This window comes from Etheostoma spectabile, chromosome 3, assembly GCF_008692095.1.
Source record: "Etheostoma spectabile isolate EspeVRDwgs_2016 chromosome 3, UIUC_Espe_1.0, whole genome shotgun sequence".
Taxonomy (NCBI): domain Eukaryota; kingdom Metazoa; phylum Chordata; class Actinopteri; order Perciformes; family Percidae; genus Etheostoma; species Etheostoma spectabile.
In genome coordinates, this window is record NC_045735.1 from 19,797,078 (window position 1) to 19,815,981 (window position 18,904).

General features: G+C 41.5%; 1 protein-coding gene and 1 non-coding gene across 2 annotated transcripts; one reads left to right on the forward strand and one right to left on the reverse strand.

Moving 5' to 3' along the window:
* Positions 1-923: 923 nt before the first annotated feature.
* Positions 924-9,489, reverse strand: spred3 (sprouty related EVH1 domain containing 3). The gene is made up of 6 exons (XM_032506009.1): positions 9,180-9,489; positions 7,309-7,474; positions 6,989-7,157; positions 6,835-6,896; positions 6,541-6,699; positions 924-4,977 (listed from the first exon to the last, which is right to left on the reverse strand). Exons 1-6 carry the CDS (start codon positions 9,188-9,190, stop codon positions 3,979-3,981), a joined length of 1,566 nt encoding a protein of 521 aa, XP_032361900.1. The 5' UTR covers positions 9,191-9,489; the 3' UTR covers positions 924-3,978.
* A 1,189-nt stretch (positions 9,490-10,678) lies between these two features.
* trnap-agg (transfer RNA proline (anticodon AGG)) lies at positions 10,679-10,750 on the forward strand. Its single transcript has one exon. It is a non-coding gene; the product is annotated as a tRNA-Pro (tRNA).
* Positions 10,751-18,904: the final 8,154 nt, after the last annotated feature.

The window sequence follows — 18,904 nt, forward strand, 5'->3', positions numbered from 1 at the left end:
AAATTAGCTGTTTTTTTCCGTTTTGTCGGAATTTTGCAATGAAGCCGACCGTTTTGAGACACTGCCTCTAAAGTTTACAGTTTCTGTCAACTGACAAGATGGATTAAAGGAGAATGCCAGTCAATTTCAACATGTAGGTCTGTTGTTTGTAAATGTGGAGTGCTGTCGGTAAAGGGAAAAACTAAACCAGTCGGTGCTGTCTACACCGTGTTATCCTCGTGCTAGCGTTAGCACCCAACAGGCTTAAACAGGGCAAGTTTTAAACATGTTTTTAGCCTCTAAACATGTTTAAAATGTCATTAAAAGTGCCTAACCGTGTGAAGTGATTCCTTCTGAGTGAACACAGGGAATCTGACAGCAGTAGATGTGAAAGAAATGCATGAAAGTTCCTGTGTTGATACTGCAAGGAGTGCTTCGGGACTACAACACTGAACAGAGATGAGAGCTGTACAGCTAGCAAGAGACAAGTTATAATTGAGGTAAGTTTGGAGACACATCTTTATTTACTCGTTAAATTGATAGCCTACATACTTTTTTGTATCTCTTGAATGTAACAGACGTTTATTAATAGCAAAAAGTTAAGTGCTATAGCTTTAAGACAGTCATAGTTTTGGTGCTATGGCAGCATAAGCCGCACAATTCTTCCTCATTAAGACGACACATTGAGTTGGTAAGCTTTTTTATTAAACTGTCATTTAATTTGGCTTTACTTTGTATTATACTGATGATCTAGGAGGCCTATTGTTTTGGGGATATATATTGGCGGTTAGATGGTCTGAGTTTTTTTTTTTTTTAATGGATAAAGTTCGAGTAACACTTTCTTATTAGATAGCATTGTAGAATAATTCGAGAACACAACTATGACCCAGTGTTTAGGACAGCGATGTGATGACAAGTGAGAGAGAAGTAAGACACTGATATAAAATATAGAGTGAGGGTTTAATAATGATACAAACCCACGATATGTAACACCTCAAAGCAGCACATTGGCACAAAGTCAGAAGTAAGACAGCACGGAAGATAAAAACCTGTCTCCAAAAAAATAAAGAATCAGAATAAATATCTCGATAAATAAATAAACAGGTAATATCTCAGTAATTACTTTGGAACTAATAAATACGTACATTTGAAAATATGCACATTGGCAACAAAACAAAAAAATCAATAACCCCAAAAAAAAGGAAATAGTACTTAACACAGAGTTACTTAGAAATCATAAGGTATTGATTAATGAAATCAAAAGGCACATTTATTAAGATGGGTAAGAATGGGGGTCTGCAATAGTGACCGCATGACTGTCCTGTCAGTACTGTACTCTTAACACCATTTCTGAGCCAGAAGTAGCAAATCGTGTGCAATGGCTTTACTGGTTCAGTTTGTCTGCACCGTCGAGGGAACGTGTGTGTCTGTGTGCAGGTCTATGCGTTGCAGATTTGTGGGGTTTGTGTGTGAAACGAGATGGGGGGGAGACAGACAACAGGGTTCTTTTAGGATCAGAGGACGGCAGTCTAGTGACCGACTGACTGTGTTTCCTGCCATATGTTTTTTTGTTTTTTTTTTAAGTGGGCCAACATTGTTAACAGGCTGGCCTGTAGCAGTGAGGAAGACCGTCCCATCACGGAGAGGTCAGGGGTCGTGTTTATCACTCCGTCCCCAGTCTACTCGTCTCTGTTCACTCACTTTAAGAAGTCACTTTGGATAAAAGTTCTAAAATGGAAATAATCTGGTGAAGCTTCTGAAAGGTTAATCCTGCCATAATTCACTGTTCCCATCTTTAGTTTTAAAGGATTTAAAAGACCAAGACCCTCCCCTCCCACCTCCCCAAACACACACACACACACACACACATATATTCTCTTATACTGTTGGGATATCATCATTCGGTGATGCTAAATGCATTTCCCGAGTTATTTTGAGATTGGGTTTTGTTTTTACTCCAACTGCGTAGTCAAGATCTACTTCTTTTCAACTTTTCAACAACCCAGGCCAGTGAATGGTTCCTCATGTCAGTGAAGAGACCAATAACAACAGTTACAGGGATATTAAAGCCTGTTTTTTTTTTTTTGGTCAACCACAAATTGTGATCTCAGGAATCTTGTTGCCGCATCGCATTTTGCTCAAGGGGCAAATTTCTGTGGAGTAACTGGTGTCTAATATCTCATATATAAGAGGCTGAACAACAGGCCCTTGTTCTTTGAATTTAGGGAACGTACACACACACAAACCTTTATGTTTATGTCAAGATATTAAGATGGTTGCCAACCATTACAGCATGTTAACAAAATCTGTTAATGTACCCTTGGCCAGTTATTCACTGAAAGTAGAAAAATGTATCACCAACCAGCAAAATAGACACGGAAATGCAAAGTACACCACCAGAAGCATTTTAAGAAATGTCCCGGGGGGGGGGGGGGGGTTATTTATCGTTATGCTCAGCTATGAACTTACAAAAACCGGGTTTGAATCGGGTTAGGACAGGACTTAAAATAGCAATAACATAATAAAAAAAATGTTTAAACTTCATACTTAAAGCAACATTCAGCAAACACATTTGCCACTGTGCCCAAACAAAGACCCGCCTACGGCCGTTGGTCTTTTTCAAGTGAATGTGTCTCTTTTCTTATCACAGGGTCAACAGTCAGCAGCACACCTCAACAACAACTTCCTGTTCCCGTTTATCATTTCCGTTTGATATCGCAACACAATAACGCACTACAGTATTCCATTCTCGATTTAGCGACCGGTACAAAAATACTCTTTCAATACTTAGTTCATTGCACTTAATGTAGTTTTTTTTTTTTGGTGGCATCTCATCCAAAGACCTAGACACATCTTACAGATTGGTCGGCACGGGGTCCAGCTCTGTTTTTCTTTGGGGTTTGGGAGTGTACGGTTGTCGTGTACGTTAGGTAGAATATACTCGGTATTAAGCACCTTGACTGATTTGACAAGAACAGTGGTGGGATGTGATGTTTTTCTTAGATTAATGTTGAAAATGCATGGAAAGATGTGTGTTAAGTGAGGGCGTTTAATGTTAAACACACATTCTGGATTGCCTTTTTTTTTTTTTTTTAAGAAAACAAAAATAAGCTTGTGTTTGGTTACAAACGACCATAATGGATCACATTATGACTTTTAAGTCTTTGTGGTTGTCATTGCAACTTCCCTTAACATTAATTGTCCCTTTTGCATTTGATAACCTTTCTTTTCCACTGTGGTTGACTGCTTTAAAACCGAAAGGCGACACTAGTGGTCTCAGATGCTCATACTATCCTCATTGAAGACTGCACTCCCTCTGGACCCTCTCTCCGTACCCCTCTTCCCTCCCCCGTTCATCCCCTAACCAGGGTTGAGTAACATCTGAGGTAAAATTAGAGGTAAAGGGTGACATCTGTTCATCTGACTGATAAACAGGCCAACATGAAACAAAATACTTTTCCCCAAGAGCTCATGGTTGTGAATTTGTGATAGTGTGTGCCATTGGGGGGATTCTGTCAATGTGTTTACATTTAATAAAATATACCAATTCAAATTATAACAATCATATATATATAAACATCTTTAGTTTGTGTTTTTCTTTCTAAATTAAAAAAAACAAAAACAAAAACATTTGAAACAGTGTACACATCATCGTCGCCTCTGCCACTCTCTTCCTGTGATAAAGTCTCTGACCGCTCATTCTTGATCAGCCAACCCCCACGGGTTAGGGCTCCAGATGACTCCCACAGAGCCTGGTCTGAGTGCAACGCACCCCCCCAGCGAGGAGCAGTGAGGAAGGCCTTGGGTTGAAAATAGAGAGAGTGGAATGCAGTGGAAGGCTGTAAGGCTTCGGAGGGCCAGTTCAGAGGTCTGGGTCTCTTGAGAGCACTGTTCCACCTGCTAAGCTCCACCCCCTGCGCCCCAACAGGTGCTCCCTTCTCTCCACGCCCCAAACCTCCTTGGTCCACGGAAACCCCTCCCAACCCCCTTAGCCTGGCCTCATCGGACCGCCTTGTGCTTTCCCCCACAGCAGCCACACCTCTCCCCACACCGCAGGCAGGCGCGCAAAGGCACGTAGCAGCACATGCAGGGCACAAAGAGGGACAGGGCCAGGAGGGCCAACCAGCGGGCACAGCAAAGGGGGTGCGGGTGCCCCCCCAGCGAGTCTTCACACGAGCACGGCTCCCAGAACTCTCCCTCCGAGTCTGACATGCAGTGGTAGAGCAGACTCTCCGCGCACCACACACAGGTCCACTGGCGCAGGCAGTGCAGGGCCGGGTCCGGGGCGTCTCTGCAGCGGCCCCGCCCGTTATCCGAAGCGCTGAACACAGAGCGGCAGTACACGCAGCGGGACGAGCACGACGACGAAGCCTGAGGACACGGGCTGTCGTCGTCGGGGGAGATCGCCCCTGGGTCCCCGCCACTGCTGGCCCCTCCTCCTCCTCTCTTACGAGTCCGCGACCGGGGCGTGGCCAATGAGGTGTGGATGCAGCAGGGGGAGGGCGAGCCTTTGCATGTCTCCTGGGGGGAGCCAGCGGGCGAGGACACGCCCGATACAGCGTTGGGCGTGGACACACAGGTGGGCGACGACGTGGACAGACGTTGCGAGGCTTTACTGTCCAGGGTCACAGTCACTTCGCAGCCGGCCGTGCCCACTCCTGCCAGCTCCTTCTCAAAGCGAACCACACACAGCTCGGACTTGTCCTGCAGACTCCCTCCGCCACCGACAACCACACCCCCGGTCAGCCCCCCGACCATAGTCCTAGTGGACCCCGCCCGTCGGTAATCCTCATAACCTCGAGAACCCCACAGGTCTTTGCAAGGGTCCACACTGTGCAGGTCTCCCTCTTCCAAGAGCGAAATGGTGGGGGACAGAGGAGATGAGGCCGGGGGACCCACAGGAGGAGTAGGTGGAGCAGGAGGTGGAAGCGGGGGCGCCGGCGGATTCAACACAGCCGTCATTTGTGAGAGCTGGTGCTGTCCCGGCTTGGTGTGGATCTGTGGAGAGGGGATAGGATTACAGAGTGAGGCTGGAATAGAGTGTGCTCTGGCAGCACTTACACAAGGTTTCAGCTAGGATCGCTGAAACAGGAGCACAAATGATCTAATTTTGATTGGATTTTAATTCTAATTTTACTTCAAGTAGAATAAAGAAATGTCTGGACTTCAGGTGTGGACTTAAAGGTCTCACCCCATGCTACTTATCAGGTTCATACTAGCATTTTGGGTTTGTACTCAAACATTTTACAAGCTTTAGTGTTCATAAAAAACATTCTTTTCTAATACTGTCTGTCTGAATATACCTGTCTAAAACGCTCCGTTTTAGCACCCGTCTCTTTAAGGCCCCTTCCTGAAAAAGCCCAGTCTGCTCTGATTGGTCAGCGTTTCCAAACTCCTGCAGTCTTTGCGCCACCATTGCAGTCAGGGAATGACTGTAACGGCACTGTAGCCGCACTTTCTACCTATATATAGTGCAGAAGTCATGACGGCTCATTTAAAGGCACAGTTTCTAAATATAGGCTGTGTGTATTTTTGTGTGGATTGAGCATTTTGACTACAGTATTTATATTGCACCTCGACATGCTTTACAAGCAAAATAGAAGGGAATCTCACTTTTTTACCATATGGGACCTTTAAGGATGGAGACAAAATTACCAGCCATGTTTTTGTATTGCTCTAATGTGTAATAAGACATTAAAAATATTGGACTGCCAATTACATCATGTCCTATGGTCCTGTGATATGGTCCAGGAATTTTGGACTGGAATCCGAGACAACCTATGTTGGATTACAGGGACCCAGATTCCATTCAGTTTATATAAATTATAAATTATTAAATTATGTTGGATTGCAGGGACCCAGGTTCCATTCAGCCCGAGATTATTTGTTCTGGGAGATGGCTCAATCCTAAAAGGGCTGGATAAGCAGATAAGAAGCTGGGTCCAGACTAGTTTAATGATGGCCAGACAGATTTCTTTTAAAGAATGGAAGAATGAAGGGGTGCTTTCAAATTAAGAGTGGGCTTGTGAGAAAGATGTCATATAAATGTTTTAAATACTAGAAAACGGGGAAAGTATCTGAGCTTATCTAGAAGGCTTCTAAGACGCTTTCTGCTGGGGAGAAACATGTATGATGGGCTTACGGCTTATTCATATTTATTTGGTTTATGATATGTTGTCTATTTTGTGACTATTTTTAAGTATGGTCTTGAATATTGAAGTTACTGTGTCTTGTTTTCTTGATTTTTGTCTGGGTGAGCAGTGATGACGAAGGGGGAAGGGGTATGTTAATGTCCGAATAGTATGTTTTGTATGTTAAATAAATATAAAAAAAAGTGTTTATCACAAAACAAATACCCCTCATTTTGCTGGGAACCCTGAAGGACTCAAGGAAGTTCCCATACCCCACCATTAAGAACCGTTGCTTTATAGTAGTCATCCTTAGAGCACAGTCACAAGTGTGACCAGAACACATGAATTGAAATTGCTAAAAAATGCAACGTGTGTGTTCCTTGTAGCATCGTGTTAGCACTATGAAGTAGCATGATGGACGTGGTGTTACCTGAGCAGGTGTCTGAGGGGTGAGAGCATGGCTCGATCCGAAACTAAACTCCTCCGGCCGCACGAAGCAGGTAGATGACGACTCGCTCGTTACTATGGTGATGGGTTTGGGAAGCATCTCCTTTCTGCTGTTGGACGACGACTCGCTTCCTGTATGAGACTGGCACACGCTACATGTCATCCCACAAGTCAAAAAAACACCAAGAACTGCATTGGGGGCCCAGTGGCAACGTCAATGACGTCTTCTTAGAGAAAAGTAACCCACAAATAACCGACAAACTGCTCAGATACTCACAGCTTGTCCATCATCCTCGGTGTCGGCTTCTTCTGGTGTGGAGGATGAAGGCGAGTCAGAGCCTTGAGAACATGAATTGAGAAGATTTAGGTTCTGATAGATCTCTGATAGAATTCAAACACAACGGAGGAAAGTTTTGATGGTGTAGATCTACCTCGGTCGAGCTTGTCTAGGACAGTCTGCAGCCCTTTCTCAAAGGAGATGGCATCGGCAGGACTCTGGAACGTAAGGCCAAACTTTCGATCTTCTACCCTCCAGTGATGAAAGATGGGGTTCACCTTGTTGTACACTAAGCCCCTTTGCACCGCACACTCCAACACTGGCTGAAGACACAAACGGCAATAAAAGCAACGGAAGAAGTCAAACCAAGAGCGTTTCCTTTGCTCAAATCATGCACTCTGCTACAGTCTTTTAGGTGGTGTTGAGGACCAACGTGACACCAAAGTCAGCCATAACACACACGCACACACTCACTGCTCGATCTCGCAGCCGTTCTCCACGTATGATGTGTTCTCTCCGCCCCCTGCTGTCATGACTCCGCCCTTTACATATGACCACATGACTGAGGCCACCACCTCCGAGGGGCACCCAACCGCCACTGGAGTCATCACGCGTCATCACCACTGCACGAACACGCACACTGTCAGTGAAGCCAAGAGAGTAAGCACAGGCCCAGGCTGGTTAAACAACGTGATGATATACACTGACAGACACACACACACACAGAAATACCCGCACACATGCACACACTGACATGCATATTTGGTTGGGGGGGGGGGGTAAAAGACAGAAGATCAACTACCGTAAGACAAAAATGCTGTACTAATATGGTGCTAAGGCAACTGTTTCCAGCTCTGTTGAACTAAGATGACATGATGAAATCCAAAGAAGACAGAATTGGAAGCATTGCAACATGACAACTCAAAATATCACACAATTTTACTCAGGTTAATCTGACTTTTATTTGCATGTGAGGCTAAACAAATATGAGAAATCATGAAATATTTAAGCATTAGGCTACTGCTGCTTAGGAGCATGAGAATCCTAACTGGGATTGACTGAGTGTAGGCTATAAAGAAAGTATGGAGCAAATGGATAGAAGAAAGAAAAGCCAGCGTTGAGGAGGAGAGAAATGGCCAAATGGGAGGAGGGAGGGAGGGAGGAAGGAAGAATGAGTGTTTCCCAGATAGATGTATCAATGAACGCACCCATTCGCCATCAGAGGCCCCGGCATTCTTGCAAAAAAAAGAAAAAAGCAACAACAAAAAAAGCTCTTCCCTCGCCAGTCGGCTGAATAATTCAGCACCGCAGTTGGACACGTGCATGTAATGCCTGCACAGTCGCGTCTTTTTTGTCATTCTCAAATCACGCTGAATTTTAAGTGTTGCAATTCCGCCCCTGCTGCACGCACTCATTAAAGAACCCCGATATTATGTTCTATTTTTTTTTTTTATGAATGGGGTAGCGCGAGACTGGCTCCGACATCGCGCTGCGCGTTGGATATTTTACCGGAAAATGCACAAGGCCTAAACACAACACAACACAATACAATACAATACAATCGCGTGTGCAAAAAAGAAAAGGAAAAAAAAAGAAAAGGAACGAGTGGGTGAGAGGATGGAGAGGAAACGAGAGATGGGGGGGGGGGAGGGGGGCCGATTAGAACAGGGAAGGAGGAGAGGAGGGGTGAGGATGAGGGAGAGCGAGAGAGGAAAAAAAAAAAAATCACATTTCATTCATAAAGTTTGGCTTTAAAAAATCATAATGAAACCCCGAGACACGTTGATAAAAATCACAACGCCTCCATCCCTCCCTCGTTTTACTGTAACCATATCTTGAATGACGCGATGCTGGTCCCAAACTCGCCATATTTCGCCTCCCCCCCCCCCCCCCCCCCCACCTCCATACATTTTACACATTGACAGATTTCGTGACGGTTTTTTACCAATCGCTAACAACGCATTTAGTTCCGAAGGGTTGCATAGCTTTGTGTTGCTTGTTTCCAATGTTTTCATTAGTATTTCTGTAATGTGTGTGCGTGTGTGCCAGTCGTGTCAAAGCACAGGTCCACATGTAGGTGGCTTAACATTTATCACATTTTGGCATAGATAGATATCGGAAATGGGGTGTATGCTGTTGATTCAAGACTACGTAATGGTGTTTTTTTTTTTTTTTTTTTGATTTTTTATTCCCGACAGCCTGCTAAACTGCAGAAGACCGATTGTGATAATAGTGCATGAGGCAGGATTGGTGTAACATTGATGGCGGTGGCGTTCTTTCTACCCGATGTGGCGAATGGCTGAATACATGTGTGCAATGTTAAAAATGAAAATGTAAGGACTTACTCGCCCTCCATGGCTCGGTGTTGCCCGCCGCTTGCAGCAGCCCACCCCAGGGTCTCCTCTCTCTCTCTCTCCTCTCTCCTCTCGCTCTCTCTCTCGCTCTCTCTCACTCTCTCTCTCTCTCTCTTTATCCTCCTTTCAGGAAACACTCACAGGCTCGCTCACATTCTCTCTCTATCTGCTCTCATTTTCCTAATCTTTCTCTCTTCCTCTCTCTCTTCCTCTCGCGCTCTCTGTCCACCTTGATGTCGTTTCGGTGTATCAGGATAGGCTTGAGGTTGCAGCAGCCATTTTCCGCTGGCAGCATCCTCCCTCTCTCTCCCTCCCTCCCTCCCTCCCTCCCTCCTTCTCTCTCTCTCCTTCTCTCTCTCTCTCTTTCTCTCTCTCTCTCTCTCTCAAAATCACTCCCTCGCTTATTCCCTCTCTCCCTCTACCTGCCCTGTGCCAACACATCCGCACTAATCATTGACAGCGTCGTGTCTTTCGGTGGGCTATAGGGTTTGTCGGTGTGACCATGTGATTTTTAAATGATTGAATTCGAGCCCTGAGTAATATATGCAGTGACGTGGGTGGTAAATGAAACGCTGGGCAAGCCATCAATGACCTCCGGTTGATCCCCCACGTTGTTACGGGACAAACTGATTCCATAGGGCAAACATTTAATATAAGTCAAATGACTGTGACCATTGCATTTTGGCTAGCATTTGTGTTTTTAAATGACATAAGTATAACTTTGGCATGTTGTTGTGTCCCTGTGCTTATTTAGTTCTTAACTGTGTGTATATAGCCTAGTTGTCCATCAACAAGTGTCCCATATGGATCCTAGCGTTGGGTGCAGGAAGTGACACAGGTTTCAGAACCATGGACAGCAACTTTTGCAATTTTGACGTGTTTTTTTTTTCTATTTCAGATTATTTTTTGGGGACTTTTCGCTTTATTAGTTACAGTGGATGTACGAGAAAGAGGGGGAGAGATGGGGAAACACACGCAGCAAAGTGCCGCAGGTCGGATTCGAACCCGAGCCGCTGCATGACTCTGGCTACATGGGGGTGCCTACTGGATGAGCTAGAGGTAGCCCCTCAATTTTGACGTTTAATTTGGTGGCTTATTCATAGGTGAAATCACTTTAGTAAACCTGCGTCTGCGTCACTATTAAATAAGTATATGTTATTTTATAGGCTATTACTTTGTAGTTACTTCATTCATAAAAAACTACTAACCCAAACCCTGATATTGCATTGCTGTCGCGATGGTGTATTGTTATTTTTAGACATTGTGTTCTGAAAACAGGGCTCCGTGACTCTCCAGAAAACATTAGAGTATTTCTACATTTAAGAGATTAAACACATTTGTAGCATGGATCCATAAAGACACGGCACCAAACATTGTCATGGTGCACTGTTGGTTAAAAGTGGTTTAAAGTAACCAGCCAACTGAAGTACGCCGTGGACAGAGTTAACCATTCTCCATTAGACGAGTTACCGAATCAGGCGCCAAAACAAGGCTCGTTGGTCTAGGGGCATGATTCTCGCTTAGGGTGCGAGAGGTCCCGGGTTCAAGTCCCGGACGAGCCCTTTTTTTTGTCTAACATAGTCTCTCTTTATACTCATTGATTCAAGTGATATTAAAAGAAAAAGGCTGCTAAATACCCAAAAAACACCATCCAGGTCCATTTGCGGTTCGATGGCTTCACTCGTCTAGAACCCGGGAAAGGCAACAAATTCAAAAGGATTCCCCTACATGGATCAACAAAATAGGAATCATTTGCTTGTGTTTAACCCTGTTATTTAGGTAAGTTATTACATTGTTACACTTGTAAATTTCCAAGATCCTTCCATCAATTAGAGTAGAGATATTCAACCTTAGGGGATCCTCAGAGTTACTGCAGGGGGCCCCCCAAGTTATTGTTTAATCTTTTTGTAGAAAAACAAAAACAAAATATAAATACATGAACATGAGTCCAACATATAATTAGCAAAGATAAATACGGCCTATTTGTGACTTTTCTCACCTACATTCATCATTGATGACAGGCTTATTGGCCTAGGTAAGGTGGCCACTAAGGTAGTCATCCACAGATACAGTTAAGCTTAAGAAATTACTGTGTCACATGTATGTTTAACATTCAGACATGATGTGTAAATATATCAATATGTCAATAATTTTATTTTTATAGCTTAGTATTGTATGCACTAAAAAGGTATGGATAAAGGCTTTAGGCCGCCCTATACATTATTGTAGGCCTTATTTAATATGCAACTCAATAACAAACTTTATACAATATATGTAGTGGGGGGTCCTGCTCCGTCTCTCTCAGTTAGGGGTCCTTGGCCTAAAAAACGTTGAAGACCCCTGAATTAGAGGACATAAGGTCTAGTATATTTCAGGACCAGGGACAGCTCCACAAACAGCTAGTTATAGGTTGTCCTGTCATCACTTCTACAGTCAAAGATAAAGTCCTAAAATCATAATAAAAGTTATTGCACGGTAGCCCATAATAATATTAAAACATAAAAAGTATATATTGACATGTAATTCACAATCAATAAATAATAATAATAATAAAGCACCATTATGACCTAAGGATGCTATTTTACAAAAGGGGCATTGAGACATAGCGTGGGGATTGATCTGAGACCCATCACATCTGTTAACACTAGCGTTAAATATTTAATTATGAAGAACTCATGAACAAACTGACAGGTGAGGTTTGTACCAGCAGCTCAAAATGATAAATTAGATTAAGGGTCGCATATGTATATAGATGTTATAAGACCATTTTTGGATAACATCTAACTTTCTTTCCAAAAGCCATAACAACTCACACATGCACTGACTTCACTTCACAGCCCATAATGTAATGTTATATTTGATACTCAGGACTTTTTATACACCAAACTATATTTTTGCATAACGTGTATACAAAACTATTTTATATGTGTATATAGATGCTCTCAGGACTGTGCACCAAGTCCCCCCCCTCTCTTTTTTTTTCTGCACTACCTATACTTTACAGTTTATATTTTTATATTTTGTGTTGACTCTGTAAAGGGGTTGCTTTAATCTTGTTGTCCAGGTACTGCACTGATAATAATATGACAATAAAAGCATTCTATTCTATTTAATAAGGTAATGCAGGTAAAGATTACTTGTACACCACCTTGTATGTATGTGAGCATGGACAAGACATAACATGTTGGGGGGGGCTACTCCCTCCTCCTCCTAGACCACAACCACAACCTCCTACACTGCGTTTTGTGTATGTACACTGTCACCTCCAGTTTATCATCAGGAGCAGTGCACACAGCCCAATGAACATGGCCGCTTCAATATATTACCACCATGAAACCAAAAGTTTCAAATGAAATGCCTTGTTTTGTACTTGCCTGTTCTTCAAAAAAAAAACTTAATTTAGCAATATGCATAACAATATTAATTAAAATAATTAAACTCCAAGATAAGGTAGAAATGTGGGACCCACCTTTGGTGATAGAGTAGACATGAAATATGCTGGCATGCAGTAAACCTGGGGGGCCTTTGCCAAGTTGGTAAACATCTGCTGTGGCTGTGTGGCTGTGTGGCTGTGTGTGTGTGTGTTTCTATGCCCTGGAGATTGACTGACAGGCTGAGGTTGTAAGGCAAGTCAACTTTATTTCTACAGCACCTTTCAGCAACAAGACAATTCCAAATGCTTTACATTAAAACAGTAAAGATGAATTAAAAATGGTCATGATGAAAATAAAACAGGGTAAAAAAGAATAATATACAATACACTAAAAGTTGAATAATTATTTAATTAAAAAGGTTGGTTGTAGGGATAGGTTTGGGAGGAGAGAAGGAAGGGTTTCATTTTTTTTTATTTTTAAATAGGTTTTAAATTTTTTTTAAAAAAAATAATTTTTGGTAATTTACATGGGAAAACGAAAAAACGGGGAACGGAAAAAAATTATTTATTCAAATTAAAAAAACACATAACAGGTAGGGAAATGAGGTGTCCTTTTTGAGTGGGCATGCAGAAGTGAAATTCCAGGTTCCCCGTAAAAACGATGAAGACAGTGAGCTACGAATGTATGGGAGTGCGGCGCATGTGGAATCGTTTGTTTTCCAAAAAGAAAAATGTTCTTAAGGTTTTAAGAAAACCAGTTTTCGGGTCACAGGCAAAAAGGCTAAATTAAAGACAAAAAAAAACAAAAAAATGGAGTAGAATGGTAAAAAAGTAGAACAATATTTTTTGGGTTTTAAAGGGGTATTAAACAAAAAACTTAAACCATTGTTACTAAAGAAATGCAAAAAGATGAAAAAAAAACGCATAAAAAAAATAAACATGAAAAAAATTTTTTAAAATCCACAAAAGAAGACACCAAACGGGGATAAAATATAATAAAACATATTTAGTAAAAAAATTAAAACAAAACCCGGGAAGGGTGGGCATAAAAGGGAAAATGTTTCGGCACAGTGGTGAGGGTGAGGACCCTCTATGGAAAGTTCCCCGCAGGCAGGGCGCTTTTGGGGGAGTCCTGGGATTTTAGGGGAAACCACTTTTTCCAGATAGAAAAGGGGGTTTTGGGGTCCCACAGACGGGCCGTTGGGGGTGCAGGGGGCCGGGTTACGGCAATGGGGGAAATCTTAACTTTAGATATGAAAATCTTTAAAACCCCCAGAAACAGACAAATTAGATTTCATTATTTTAAAATTAAAATTGGGTTTAAATGAAACAGGTTGGTTACAAAAAGGTCAGTGATCAGAGCAGGGGAATTCTTAACCCGTTTTTCAGTGAAGAAAACGAGGTGGGGAAAGAACTCAAAAGTTGGGAATTTGAAATTTTAAACCCATTTCGGGGTTTTTATGATTTTCATAATGGGTAAAAACTTTGCCCCAAAAAGTCCAAAAAAAATTTTTTTACATTCAATGCACACAAGGGCAAGGGGTATCAAACGAAAAGGGAATTAGGTTTATTTATGAAAAAAGTTTATTTTTGGTTACGCAACAAAATTTTATTTAAGTGATTTTTCAGCCAGAGAGAATTAAGAAACTATAAGGGACTTGGCGCGGCGTTTAATTAGGGATTTTAAAAAAGGGGGACCTTTTTTTAAATTTACAGTTTTTACGCTTGAGGGCAAATCCCCGTTTGGAGAGAGAGGGAGGAGAAAAAGTCCTGGGCCCCTAGCAATTTATGAATGTTTTAATGGAGGTGTTTCTATTAAGAAGAAGAAGAAAAAATCAAAAAAGCATACCAAACAAAAAAATCTCTTCAAAAACTTTTTAAACTTAAAATAAAAATTTTGGCTATCAGTGTGAAAAAAATTTAAAATTTTTTTTTTTTTTTTTCTTTAAGAAAAACTTTTAAGTATTTTTTAACCGCAATTGGGTTTTTTGCACTTTTGGAAGGGTTGTGTGAAATAATTATTTTTTATTTTAAAATTTAAATTAACCCTGTAAAAATTTTTTAAAATATTTTGTAACGTGGTTTAGTAGTAAAAATACAAGTAAATTTTAAAAGGCTGAGTAACGTTCGTAGGCCGAGGACGGGGGATTGACCAAGAATGACAAAAATTAGCAGACCTTTAAGAAACCCCGGGAAATTTAAAAATTTAAAACGTAGGGGACACAACAAATCAAAAATTTTTTAAAGACTCGGGGGTAACTTTAACGGAAGCTAACGTTACTGTCAAGGGTCAATGAGCAGTTAGAGCTATTTAACAGCAAGCTAGCGAGTGATCCCATTAGCTAGCTAGTTTCCCCAAACCCATCAAAAAATCAACCAGTATTTAAACAAAAGGAATAAAAAAAATTGGGTCGGGGTTGGGAAAAAATATAACGTGAGTGTTAAAAAAAAAGTATTCATTCAGCTTACAAAAATGTTGTCCCCACGCACTATAAGCTCGGTCGACCCAAGGGGAGGTCAGCTTTGAATGCGGCGTGGTTTGGTTACGAGAGGCAAACCTATTTTTAAATTGGTGTTACACTGGAGGTCCATTCAGAACACGTAATGCGTAAACGTAAAAAGATTTAGACGTAGACTGAATGTTTTTTTTAAAAAACCAAAAATAACAAAGACCAGGTTGTCAAGCTCGGGGAAAGATTTCCTTCTACAAAATTTTTTGGAGAGGTAAGTGCCGTTACAGTTGAGCAAAAACTGTTTACTCAATTTTCGTTAGTGGCCTCATCGGGGGGGGAAAACAAGTACATTATTTCACGTAAATAAAAAAACCTTTTTAAAAATACATATATTCCAACTTCAGAGTGTAAAAACAGAAATTCTTGCGTGTTACTGAAGGGTATTGAGTATGTAAAAAACATGTTTTTAATGTGTTTTATATTTTTTTTTTGTATTAAAAATATTGTAAAATTTAATTCCCCCAGAGACGGACTGGCCCTCTAAAACAAAATATTAATATAAGTAATGAAAAAGACAATATTTGTGTGTTTTTTTTCAAAAAAGTTTTTATCTAATATCCCTACCCCAATCAAGCTAAAAAGGGGACGTTTTGAGGGTCCAAAATTTCGGTTGCCAGGAAATATATCAGCCATGTACCCGTGTCATAGTTGTGTGATAGAAAGTGTTAAAGGTTTTATAAGCGGCGAATCCATTTTTTATTTTAAATTTAAAACGACACCACAAGGGGGGGAGGGGGGGGGTGGGGGAAAACGAGACAAAGAGAGGGAAAAAAAGAAAAAAAGGTTCGGGGCCGTTTGCCCCAGTCCCACGGCCGGGTTACATTGCAGCTTTTGACTTTAAGGATAAAGTACGTATCGGGTGTAACTTTAGAAGCCTGCTAAAGTTGCCCCAAACAGGGAATAAAGAATATTTTTTTGGGAAAATTGTTAACCTAATTATGAAAAACCCAACCCTTTTAAAGGGCCCCCTTTTTCTTTGTGAATGAAAAATTTGGGTGGAATAAATTAAGTTTTTACTTAAAAACTGGGGATAGTATCACCCCCCTATGTTAAAATTCCCATAGGGCAGGACAGTTATTTTTAAAAGGGCCCGTTTTTTGGGGATCGGGGATACATGCCCCTAAAAAAATTTCCCTTGGCCGTTGGAAATTAAAAATTTTCCCATAAAACTAAATTCCCTAGAGTTTGGCGGTTTTTTTTCATTTAGCCTAATAGCGGGTTTTGATTGTTTGAGAGAGATTTATGGAAAGTTCCCCTGCCATTCTATGGTGGGGGAGGCTATGTGATGATGGGGGGTTTTTTTAAATTTCCCAAAGCCAAAAAATATACTCCTCTAGGGGGAAAAAAATAAGTGTGATTAATTTGCCCCGTATTTAAGGAAAAAACTTAAATTTTTTTGCTTTTTAAAATTCAAAAAAATTTGTGTTTTAAAGGTTTGGGTTTTTTTTTTTATTTTTAAGACACAAGACAATTTTAAAAAATTTTTTCATTTTTTCCCATTTAGTCAAATTGCATGGGTTTTTTTAATTGGGCTACAAGTTGGGTCACATACATTAATACCTGTGATTTATTTTTAAAATAAATTAATGTAGTCTTATGATTTATAAGAGACGTTGCCTTTTTGTTTCAGCACGTGAATAAGTTGTGTGACCCGATACAATTGCGTTTTTTAAATTTAGTTTGACGGTTTTTTAAGGAAAAAGTTAGGTGTGCTTTAAAAAATAATTGATTACAGTGAAAAATGCTGGTGTGTTTGGGGGTTTGTATTGCGTTCAAACTCAGATAAAAACGATATCAAGAAAAACTTGATCCAATTTGGACCCAAATCATTTTCAAAAACCTCGGCCTTTAGGAGGTAGGTACTCTTTTTGAAAAAGTCCCAAAAAAAAGGGGGAGAGCCTTTTTCTCCCGAAGACCCAAAACCCCCCCCCCCATCTGAGGGAGCACGGACAAAGGGGTGGGGCCCTTTTAGGGGGCACCCAACCCCTTTTGCCACCAGAAGGGGCCCCGGATTGGGGGGAGGGGCCCTTTTTCTTGTGCAGAGAACCCCCCCTCCCACCGGACGCAAGAACGAAGGGTGTGACCTCTTTTTTCTTCGTTGGCACCAACCCTTCTACCAGTGAAGGAGCACAGGCAAAAGGGTGAGGGCCCCTTTTTTTTTGTGCAACAAAAAAGGTCTACCCCCAGGCACCGATATAAAGGGGTGTGAGATTTTCTTTTGATGAGTCAAGGCTGTACTCCAAGGGGGGAAAAAAGATGGGGGAGTGAGAGCATTTGTCTTAAAATTTTTAAAAAACCGTTTTACCACAGGAGGGAGCAACCCAAAATCCTGTGTCCTCATAGAAACGACCTTTTTACCCCCTTGAGTAGGAGGCAAATGGGGAGCCCGTCCCCTTAAACTTATTTATGAAGACGACGGCTTACCACGAGGGGGAGCAAAAAAGAAAAAGGGTGAGAGCCCTTTTTCTTTTGAAAGTCGAGCCTTCGCTCCAATGCGGTTCAGGCGGGGGGGGGAGAGTCTTGTCTTCCTTTGAAGAGATGAGCCTTTTTTCCAAGGCGGGCAGCAAGAAGAAAGGGGAGAGCCCCTTTTTTCTTCTGAAGAAAACGAGGGGGTTACCCCAGGCAGCAAAAAACAAAAAAAGTGAATCTGTTTTGCGCGGCACCCAACCCCCCTACCCCATGAAAGGGAAAACCGGGGGAAAATGGGAGGCTTTCTCTTTCTGAAGAGACGCAGCCTTCTACCACGAAACAGGCAGCAACAACAAAGTCTGTGTCCTTTTAGAGATAAAACCCCTTTTACACTTTAGTCGGAGGCAAAGTGGTGGCAGCCCGTCCTCAATCTATCTTATGAAGCGACGAGCCCGGGTAAAGCTTTTATCCATATTGAGTGAAAAGGGAACTTTGGGGGCAAGACAAAAAGGGCAAAAAGAAAGAGTAAAAAAAAGAAGAAGAGCTTGAAGAGGAAGAAAAAGAACCGGAGGAGGAGAGGAAAACTTTTGGGCGCTTTTAAGGATTTACATTTGGTGGCTCAACCCCAAAATAGACGATGGCTAGAGAAATCCCAGCAACCCTTTGATGGCGGAACCCCCGGTCACGGTAAGAAAGTACTGGTGATTTTTAAATTAATTTAAAAGTTAAGGTAATTGTGTCATTAGAGGGGTGCTCTGTGTGTTTTTAGTTTTGGAGAGAGCCAGGTTAGCAAAATTTTTGGCATTAAACAATGAGTTAAAAATTTTAAACTCAGTTTAAACAAGATAGTTTATTCACAAGTTGCCAGGCCCCAAAAGCCTTTTTTAAAACTTGCAATTTAAAAAAATTGTTGATATTTTTTTAGGAGGGGTTGATGTACAAGGACCCCACTTAATTTTATTTTGTTTTTTACAGGTCCCCTTAATTTACAGAAAATGGGAGAAAAAGAAGATGCTTGACGAAGGCGAAGCTGGTTGGGGACAAAAAGCAGCAAGAATTTTGGGGGAGAGGGAAATAGGAAGCAAAGACTGAAGGTAAAGAGGACGGAGGAAAAAGGTTTGAAGTGGCGAAAATCTCTGAGTTTTTGCGGGCAACCCCGAAAGGCCCAAGCCCGAAGCGTAGAAATAAGTTATTAGCATTAAGAGAAAAGGAGAGCAATCAGAAAAAAAGGGCCCAAAAAAAGAAAGAGGGTTGACAAAGAAGTAAAAAAAAGTTTAAAAATTTTATTAAAAAATTTGCAACCACCACAAAAATCCCCCAACCACCCGAAAAACCCTAGATGCTTTAATTTAATACAAAAGTTGCCCCCCCTTTTGAAAATTTTACAAATCTTTGATTTCTTAAGATCCAAAATTTTTAGC

Coding starts and splice junctions, on each gene's coding strand:
- spred3 (XM_032506009.1), bottom strand. Junction 7,158..7,308: donor AACGGCTGCGAGATCGAGCA/GTGAGTGTGTGC, acceptor TTGTGTCTTCAG/CCAGTGTTGGAGTGTGCGGT. Junction 6,897..6,988: donor CCTAGACAAGCTCGACCGAG/GTAGATCTACAC, acceptor CATGTTCTCAAG/GCTCTGACTCGCCTTCATCC.